Source organism: Calidris pugnax, unplaced genomic scaffold (assembly GCF_001431845.1).
Source record: "Calidris pugnax isolate Ruff unplaced genomic scaffold, ASM143184v1 scaffold49, whole genome shotgun sequence".
Lineage (NCBI taxonomy): Eukaryota > Metazoa > Chordata > Aves > Charadriiformes > Scolopacidae > Calidris > Calidris pugnax.
The window spans coordinates 3,507,508-3,518,105 of NW_015090798.1; the positions used below are offsets into that span (position 1 = coordinate 3,507,508).

Here is a 10,598-nt window from a genome sequence, read left to right on the forward strand (position 1 = left end):
GTCCAGCGTAGGGCTACAAAGATGATTCAGGGATTGGAGCATCTCCCTTATGAGGAGAGACTGAGAGAGCTGGGACTCTTTAGTCTGGAGAAGAGAAGGCTGAGGGGAGACCTTATCAACGCCTACAAGTATCTCAAGGGAGGGTTGAAGGAGGAGGGAGCCAGACTCTTTTCAGTGGTTCCCAGTGAGAGGACGAGGGGCAACGGGCACAAGTTGGAACATAAGAGGTTCCACTCAAATATGAGGAGAAACTTCTTCACGGTGAGGGTGACGGAACCCTGGAACAGGCTGCCCAGGGAGGTTGTGGAGTCCCCTTCTTTGGAGATTTTCAAAACCCGCCTGGATGCAGTCCTGAGTAACATGCTCTAGCTCTAGGCAATCCTGCTTCAGCAGGGGAGTTGGACTAGATGATCTCTATGGTCCCTTCCAACTCTAGAAATTCAGTGAAATTCAGTGAAAATAACAACCAGCAGTAAGGCAGCAGTCAGCTAGAGAAGAATCCGAATGCCTCTCCAAACTTCACAAATGAATCCTTTCATGGGATACTATTAAAATACACACGCATCCAGTAATACTGTTACAAAATAGTCAACATGGCCTCCAAGAAGGCAGTAGGAAGACTGGGAGACGGTGTAATTTTTAGCTGAATGCTGAAGTAGCTTCCAGAACACTTTTTGAGAGACTTAAATAGAGAGTCAGGAAATAGAAAATAAATCAGATCATTTCACGATGATGGCTGTATACTCTAAGGACTGGGAAAGCGGCCACCAGAAAAATTGAACTAAAATAACCAACTGTAGAACCAAGAAAAATGCTTTCTGCTGAAAGCCGTGAACATGCAAACAGAAATACATTTTTTGAAGTTTATCTTGTAGAAGCTGTGATTTAACAAGGATATAAACCCACTATTTTTCAACAAAAACTTGGTATCTTGCCTTCCAGTGAGTTACTGGTGTCAAGAAAGAAACGTTAAGTAATGGACTGAGCAGAACATGAACAGCATTTGCTTAAAAGTAACCCTGAAATGAAAACACTCCACAAACTACAGAGAAAGAATTACGAATCTTTCCAAGGCCCCTAACAAAAGGAGACAGTATCTTCCAGTTTAACAAAACCATTATAACTGAGGATGCTTAGTAATGAAACGTCTGCAAAATAGAAGTTTGCAACAGATAAAAGATTTCCTGTGCTATTTCATTATTATGCACTTTAAATAATATTAAGGTTGTAAACTAAAACACTCAGAAGTAATAAAATTACAGAATTAAAACTCTGCCTATTTATATCATTCCATTTTTAACTGGGAACGTGCTAACTTTATATGATGCAATGATGGACTTTTTTTTTTTTTCTACACAATCCCTGCAACATTCAAGCAACGATGCTCACTTTGTGCACTGTTATTCAAGATATTTCTTTTCTTGATATTCAGTATGTGGCCACATGCTTTATTTATTGCCTTTCTTTAAGGACAAACCATTCTTTAAGGACAGATTTCTATATTTATAGTGAAACACAGTGCCAACCTCTGGAGTACCTCAGTGAATTTTCTATGTAAAAGCACTAAATAAAAATCATCTTGGAAAAAGGTCAGAACGGAGGGGCAAAACAGAATACAAGAACGAGCAGCAGTGTTGCTGAAAATGATACTCCTATCAAAAGAAATTCTTGTGAAATTATAACCTTACCAACCAAACCTCTCTTTCTAGTACTTACCCCAGGTCAGAAAGCCTTTCTAAGAGAAAATTAAGAGGGCACAGCAATATTCAATTTCTTCCAACACTGAGCTGCAGTTCCTAAAGCTAACCAAAAGCAGTGGGTAGCCAACCTTTGTGACCATTCTCTTCTGGGAAGCTTCCTCCAAGTTCCCTCTCCCCCCTCTTATTATCTCTAGCCTGTGTATTAATTAGTTTAAGAGACGATGATCAACTTTTTCTGTCCTGTCTTACTCTCCTCCCTTCTACTCCCTCCTGAGTTTCCCACTTCTCATCCAGCAGATGTGCAATTTTTAGGATTTTTAGGCCCCCCCAGCCTCCACACATACATGCAAAAGAATAAATACTGCACACACACAGACCCTCCTGACTTAAGCTGTTATGGATAACACATTCTGTGTGTCACATCACAGTAGTATTAATTATAGCATGTGCTGTCACGCCCAGGCTGCCATGTATTTACATTTCCTATCAGGTATATGTGCTCTCTAGAAAGTGCTTTGTCTAGACACGTTAGCCAGCACTTCTTATCAACTGCTGGCACACGAAGACACATTTTCACAAAAATTTATATCACCCTAAGCCCACAGAAGTCAACAGTTTTGGGGTAGTTTAGCTCCCTGAACTGACTAGGCATGGAGCCAGACAGCCAAGGGAAGGGAAAAAAACCCACCCACGCAGCCAGAGACTGGGAGGTGAAGGTACAAACGCGCCAGCTCCAGCTCAGGCTACAGTTTTACAGGCAGCTGGATGGGGATGTGACTTTCCACACTCAAAAGGGAGATAACTCCTTTCCCCTGCCCTTGCTCCCAACCACCCCTGTGCCAGACGCAGGAAGCCACAGAAACTTTAAGCCAATTCTCAAAATTGCGTGTCAACGGGCTCATTAAATTCCTGTTAACACCAGAGGCTGTTATCCTAAAACAACAGTTGGAGGTATTAGAATCAGTTGTTTGGGATGTCTCACAGGATGCTTGTAGAAGTCTGAGCAAACTTGCAAACTCTCTCTGATACTAAGTTTCAAGGCAAAAACCTATTCTGTAACCACATGATTACAGATAACTAATGACTACAGTAACATGATTACAGGCTAACTAATAAGGAGTCCTTGTACCTGACAGAAAAAAAGACTTCACATTCATCTCCTCAGATGGAAATCTCACATCATGTGGACGGTACCAAAAGAGTTTTCCCAGACTGTGTTATGACACTACCACTTCCTTCCATTATCCACTTCTCCTACTGGCACCTAATCCTGCCCCATTTTGTGGGTACCTGCTGAATTTCCAAGAATCCTTCCCCATTTCTCAGTTAGGCAGGTGACAGAATCATAGAACAGTTTGGATTGGAAGGGGCCGTTAAAGGTGTCCTAGTCCAACTCCCCCTGTAATGAGCAGGAACATCTTCAACTAGATCAAGTTGCTCAGAGCCCTGTCCAACTTGACCTTGAACATTCCCAGGGGTATCTACCACCTCTCTGGGCAACCTCTTCCAGATATTAGGAAGAAAATCTAAATGCCTCCTCTTTCCCTTTAAAACCATTACCCCTCATCCTATTGCTCCACTCACTGGTAAAGAGTCCCTCTCCAACTAATAAGATGTCTGTTTCTTAAACATCTTTAACCAATCTGCATTTATTATGTTTGGGTTGTCTGGGATTGGTTTTCCCCCCCAAAAATAAATCTCTTAGTTGGTCTGCCTTGCCAAAAAGGTCAAATTCCTGCTCCAAAAGCAACAATTGGGCAGCCTTGCTAAAACTGGCTGACTAGGTCAGATCACACACCCCACCAAAGCCTGGATGCCACTATGTGACCGAGCAGCTCTGCAAGGCTTCCCATCGGCTCTGAGGTGGCCTGGAGATCTGCAGGACACCACAGGACATACCCTGTGTCATTACCAAAGGAGGAGTCACACCACAGTAACGCACATAAACAGTAATTAATGCATACAATCTGTCCCACCGTAGCACTCTAAGGGCAGGGAGACATTGCAGCTTTCACTGCTAAACAGCCAAGCAGTCAAACCCAATGGCCAAAATAAAATTCTCACCTATTTGCTGTGTTAAAGACTACAGATATTTAATAGATTACTTAAGATTTTGCAAGTTAATGTTGAAAAATTCATTATCTCACCACAGAAAGCAAAACTCAGAGAAATATACTTCACTTATCTTGAGGTCTTAATTTTGAAACAATTTATTATTACTAATGAAAGGAAAAGTTCAACTGTTTTTTAATCTTCATGGATTAACTACTGGTACAAAGTGCATTTCAACTGTATAGATTTAAAAATTATAAAGACTATTATCAGGGAGCATAGTGATAGGATGAGGAGTAACCATTTTAAACTGAAAGAGGGGAGACTTTCCCAATATTGGGAAAAAATTCTTTCCTGTGAGGGTGGTGAGACTCTGGAACAGGTTGCCCAGAGAAGCTGTGGCTGCCCCATCCCTGGAGGGGTTCAAGGCCAGGCTGGATGGGGCTTGGAGCATCCTGGTCTGGTGGGAGGTGTCCCTGCCCAGGGCAGGGGGTTGGAACTGGGTGATCTTTAGGATCCCTTCCAACCCAAACCATTCTAAGATTATGGTGAAGACAAAGACTAACTAAGGCAGTAGTGACAAATCCATGAACCTGCAACATATCCTGCCCATGCAAAGTACATATGGAAAGCATTAAATTCTGAAAAATCTGATCTTGCAGCTCCATACTTGTTTTTCATTACAAAAATAACCTTTGAAACATGAACAAGCTGCATGCGAAAGGAATGACACACGTGTAGTTTTTCATTCTTCATTCATCACTGCAGCACAAATTCTAGTTCTTTAACTCTTGGCATTAGCTTTTAAATTTTAATATTTTGCACTTTTACCAAAATGAAACAAAACCAGGAGTACTACTGATCAATGAAAGACAACAATAAAAGAAAAAAGTGTTATTCTTGAAGATTAAAATCTCTCTTCCTAAGGCTAGATACAGCACAACACATCAAAAACATTTAATACTCACTGAAGGGCTAATGAACACATTAAGGGCATTGCTTATATGGATGTCTTCATGGGAATAAAGGTATTGGGCAACTCTATGTTAATACTGTAGCTCAGAGAATTAAAAAATATTTTTTCCTCATTGCAAAAATTTAAATTTGCTCTCCAGAATTTTGCAGAACATACCTCTGCCTTCTTCCCTTATTTTTAAGTCACCAGTAATCAATACATAGCTCTCATTCAAAATCTGAGCCCCAGACTTGTATATAGCTTAGTTATATCTATGGTACAGGAGCCATATTTCTAATTACTTCCCATATTTAATCAAAAGTACAATCATTTCCTCGCAAAAGGCCCCTAAAACAATTAAAACATGCTTATATAGAAGAATAATCTTTTAAAAAATAATCAGTATGCATTGATACAATCGTTATTGCATGAAGACTATTACCAATTACAATCCACCACATTTAACTTTAAACGTTTTAAAGCCATTACTGCAACACTAAAAGAAACTAGAGAACCCTACTCAAACTTGACTGGGCATCCCGGTGGATACCTACTAGCAATGCAACGTGATGTTTTCTGAAGTTTAATAGTTATTTAGGTAAAACAAAATACTGCCATTTAGAAGAAAATACTGTTCAAATTGTGTATTTAGGTAAAACAAAATACTGACATTTAGAAGAAAATACTGTTCAAATTGTGACCTCAGAATTTTCCTGCAATACTCAAATATACACAAAAGCATACACAATCATAACAGAATAGAGTATGTATTCAGCACGTTATTATTATAACTCCACAATAATGAATCAGTGTTGGAATAGGGCATAGAGAAAAGCACTCATCTGCTTTTGAATGTGGATTGCCATCTATCTTCTCAACAAGGTAAAAGAGATACACAAAAGAGATCTGAATAGGTCTACTGGAATAGAAGCCTAACAGAAAATGAAACAATACTAATGATTTTTAGGAGTCAGATACCCCTGGTAAACAGTACTTGTGAATTACTAAATTATAGATACAGTTCTCAAGTACTGACTCTGTACTGCCACGTGTTCATGAGTAACATACATTGTGCATAGTCCGTGCATCCACTGACCAGAGAAAATTTTAAGATAAGTTTTAATGGGAATTATTAGCCCTTTACGTCTTCAAAAAACGTTATCACTGCCCAAGTTATTAGTACTGAGCACTTAAAACAGTCTAAAAGAGACTATTTGAACAAGAAAGGGATTAGCTGTCAAGAGTACCTTCAGGTTAATAATGGAAATGTACTTTAAAAGCAGAGGTAAACTTCCACAGAATACATTTACTAAACCTATACTTCCTGTTTGTCAATAGTTTGGTAAAGGACACTTTTTCTTTCAAACACATAATAGAGAAAGACCCAACTAAGTACAACACAGGAAACGAAAACAGTTTAGCAAAGCATCAGATCACGCCTCAAAGAAGAAAAGAATATTAAAAATAATAAATATAAGTCATTATGAAGTATCTATGTGCTTTCTTTTTAAAACTTGAAGAGGACTTTTTCTTTAAGAAGGAAAAAAAATTACTGGCATAATTACAGAGCAGTCATGTAATTACAATGTAATCACACAGTGTGATACAAGTGACTCCTTGCAATAGGAGTGACCTTTTGCTTTGAAACTTTTGGAATTTAGGAATTTGTGTTAAATATGGAAAGGCTGCACAGATATCTGGAAGGCCAAGTAAGTATGCCTTTCAGCTGCTTAATGGATGTAGTTTGACACGATTATATTTAGGAGCTGGACAAAAAGCGTGACGTTTTAAGATGTTCCTCAACACTAACCCAGTTAAGCATATCTTTGAGCTGCTCTGAACACAAATCCAGGCTAATGCTCTGGCTTGTAAATTCTAACACTTGCAAGTGTAAACGCTGCTACTTACATGTTGCTATCAGGAGATGTGGGTAAGCAAAGTTGTCTGCAGACTAGTAAGGCTCCTGATTCAGAAACATAATTCTTCACTGCATGCGTGCTCTTTTCCTCAGTTTATTTAGATTCCTATTCCTATAGAGTAACCTACGCTTAATGGATAGCTAAAATTATGAACAAATAATAAGGATTACAACTTCACGGGCTTGCCTTCAATGGGATGACACATTCTCTTCCAAAGAGCAGAGTAATGGCCGATATCCAACACCTTACCACATCGTCACCTGAGCCTGCATCCAAGAACCACAGCAGCAATGGGTACCTTATCTCAGCCTTCATTACAAGAGCAGAGTGTGTTCCTTACTTAAACGTGAATCACGGCGACGGCGCCAGTACCTGCTGAGGTACAGGGCACGTCAGCCCTAACACCCAGTTACATTCACTCAGTTACCTTATCTTCACACCAAAAGCATCTCATCCGGCCGGTTAAACTACAAAGGTCAAAGCCATCTATGGTGTTCATACAGGTACACCCCTCATTTGCATCCCAATCAGTTTTTATTATATAGACTATGAAAAGTCCCTTCCTTGGCTATAATTTGACCTAACTGCTCAGCAAAGCACCAGCTAATCTACACTTGAATTCACCTTGGAATTCGACCTAACTGCTCAGCAAAGCACCAGCTAATTCTACCTGGATTCTAAAGGAATCTCAATTCACAGTACTGTCAGAAATCCTAAACATAACTTATTTTCCCATACACTCCTCTCTTTCCTTCCTTGATCATTAAACAGGAATCTCAATTTACTTATTTTCCCATAGACTCCTCTCTTTCCTTCCTTGATCATTAAACAAACTTACTTTGTCTCTTATCATTTGAAATCAAACTAGGATATTTTTTTTTTTTGAAGTGTAACTAAAGATTCTAATACTGACCCAAGTTACTGGGACAATAAAATGTTTTGTGGCAAACAAATGCCAAGGCATTTCATAAATTAAGTGACCTTGCCCAACTTACCAATATCATTGTTAACTGCTAACTACAATGGTCTGCAGGAATGAAAGAACCTGGCCAGCATCCTCAGATACTACTCATTTATTCTAATTTCCACTATTTCTCTTATTTCCTTACTTTTTAGAGACTTTTGTCCTCAAAAATATTTCATTGGGGGTAAAAAAATTGTAAATGCTAAATACCCAGCAGCGGATCTACTGAAAGTCGAAGAGTTTGATCAGTGATAAGGATAGAATCAGGATTTCCAAAATGAATATAATCACTTCATTTGAGTCATTCCCAGCTCACTCAAAACCCCAAATTTATATAAAACTACATAGGTCCTCCTATTTAAAATTGGTTTGTGCAAAATAAGAGCCAACATAAAAGAAAATTAACCAAATTAAAATGCAGCTGATCTACACCACACTGATCTATTTTCAGCTACTTATCTCTGTGGTGATCCACTAATCCAAAAAGCTATAATGGAACTAGTACTTATCTTAATAGAAGAATCCCACAAGAATCAAGATTCAAGATAACTCAGGGCAGTTTGGCTCTAATCAGACAACCTTCCACTATCCACCAAGTGCTGCAATTCTAAGTTTCAGCTTGGAAAAAAAAAAACACAAGTAATTTTTGGCAAAAGATTAGATAAAGATTAACCCAGCCACTACTAATCAACATGTTAGTGAAATGGCACTTGGCAACACACCCCATAAATCACCACAACTTTCTAACCAGGTTATAAAGGATTCAGTAAAAAAAAACCCAAACTCTCAGATATGAAAATCACGCCTCAAAAGTCAACAAACTTGAAAGATCCTGAACCACAACAGTTAGAAAAAGTAGGAGCATTGGTTTAATAAACTTTGCCTTATATTTAAGCAAAATTTCAAAGCATCTTTTCACGCTAATTGTTTCAACGCAGTGATGATACTTACTACAAATGACAATTAAAAAAATCATGTTTCTTGCTATGTCTATTGAAAAGTTTAAAAGGGAAAACCAAATGTTTCAGAAGTTGTCATGAACTTCAAAAGCCAGTTAAAACTGAAAGCAACTAATTGGTGTACATAGATATGCTCTAGATACACTCTAGATAACGAAGGAGTATGAAAATCAAGATGAAAGAGGAACCATTCTTCTAAATTCTTCTGTCACTGCAATTATGAACAAAGGTCCACTCACAGCAAGGCTGCTGTGTTTGATACCTGCTTGTCTTTCACAGCAATGAGAGCTGTGACTCCAAGTTTTTTTGAACCAAAGACCCCCACTGTCAACTTCAGCGTATCAACCATACTAATATATCTACTTTTATCACCATTTTAATGGATAATACTGTATTTTTAACAGTTAATCAGCTGCAAAGCATTTGAAAGACTAAAATGAATATGTGGATCAAACAGATGTCACTTTCTACTTCAGAAACTTCACATATGAATGTTTCTGGTCAATTTCACAGGTCATTGAAAAATCTTCTCTGAGCCCTTACAGATTGCCAAAGGAGAACAATTACTGTAGCCTTAATCACCTCCCTTTTTTTGGCTTTCCCTTTTCTCATAGGTCCAGATCCATGCATCTGACATTGACTGGATCCACACCTCACTAAGACATCATGAAGGAAGCCCTTCCTTGGTGTTTCAGTGCTGTCAAAGCTGACGAAAGCAGCAGTCAGATTGCTGTTCTCATGACAGAACTATAATCATTCTGTGCTTATTAAACTTGGATTACTGGTAAATCTTCCAAACCTGTGATTTCCAGTTAAGTAGACATATACATTAAGCTAGAACTCATAATTTACTTTCTTTTCATTGATTTTTCTTGCATACTACTTGGTTATGCTTGAGTCTTCCCACGGTAGCACAGGGCACTTTAATGTTCTCTAAAGTGGGGATTGGGTTCCACTTTTAGGGCCATTCAACTTGGAAATCCAGTGTCTCTGATGTCCTAACCCCTGGCTGGGGGATTGGATTCGATCTGTAAAGGACCTTTCCATCCTCAAGCATTCTATGATTGTATGAACTTTGCTAAAGCCACCAATTAAGGTCTCGGGAAGAAAAACAACTTGCAAATCCTTTCCTCCCATGTGCACACTCACGTCTAAGGGAATAGCAACATATTTCTTACTTTGGAATAAGTTGCACATCCTGTTTCAAACTTGTTATTCAAATGGATGAGCGAGGATTGCCTCCACATAAAAAAGCGCCCGCCTACTGCTACATGGCAGTAAACTGACCTTTTTTTTTTTTTTCCCCAAAAAGAAGAAACAAAACAAATTCTAAGTTGCCGTTTGCTATTGCGATGCTTCAGGCCCACTCTCTATTAGCGCCCGGGGAGTTAAAAACTACCTCAAAAAGCACTTTACTCCGATGCTGACTTTCTCCTGAGACTGAGAAAAGTAAGTAAATTGAGGGAAGTTTAAAATAAAATAGAGAAATAAATAAAATTGTGGAATTACTTTTAGTAAAGCAACACCTAAGCCTGACCCCTTTGATGGGGAGCAACCCCCAAGGAGGAGCAGGGGGGGGGGATGCTGCTCTGTAGGAGGGGGGCCCCCCCGCCGGGAACGGGACGCTCCCCCCACCCCCTAAAAAAAAATAATAAATCACCATCCCGGGAAATCTGAGGGAAAACACCGAGCACGGGGCTATCCCCGGTAGCAGAGGGGGTCAAGCGCGCCCGCCCCCCCGCCATTTTACCTCAGGCCGCCGCTTCACCTCCACCGGGCCGCCGCCGGCCGCCGCCGCCGCCGCCCCCCCTTTGCCGGCGCTCTTGGGGCGACCGTCGTACTTACAGCCCGGGGGCAACGCGGCGCCGCCACCGCTGCCCCCCAGCGCCGTCAGGAGCAGGAGGGCGGGCAGCAGCCCCGCCGCCGGGCGGTGGTGGTGGCGGCGTCGGCGGCGAGGTGGGCGGCAGAAAGCGCGGCGGCCCGGGGGTAGCATGGCGGGGTTGCTCAGGGCCCCGCTCCGCTCCTCCCGCAGGGGTCGGCCGGGGCGGG

General features: G+C 40.4%; 1 protein-coding gene across 1 annotated transcript in view; it reads right to left on the reverse strand.

The window, feature by feature from the left end:
• Positions 1–10,576, reverse strand: part of LOC106885123 (adhesion G protein-coupled receptor A3-like) — a 65,556-nt gene extending 54,980 nt beyond the window's left edge. Inside the window, exon 1 of the mRNA XM_014937041.1 lies at positions 10,300–10,576. Coding sequence (XP_014792527.1) covers positions 10,300–10,542 — 243 coding nt within the window. The 5' untranslated portion in view covers positions 10,543–10,576. The remainder of the gene's footprint in view (positions 1–10,299) is intronic.
• Between the last annotated feature and the right edge of the window lie 22 nt (positions 10,577–10,598).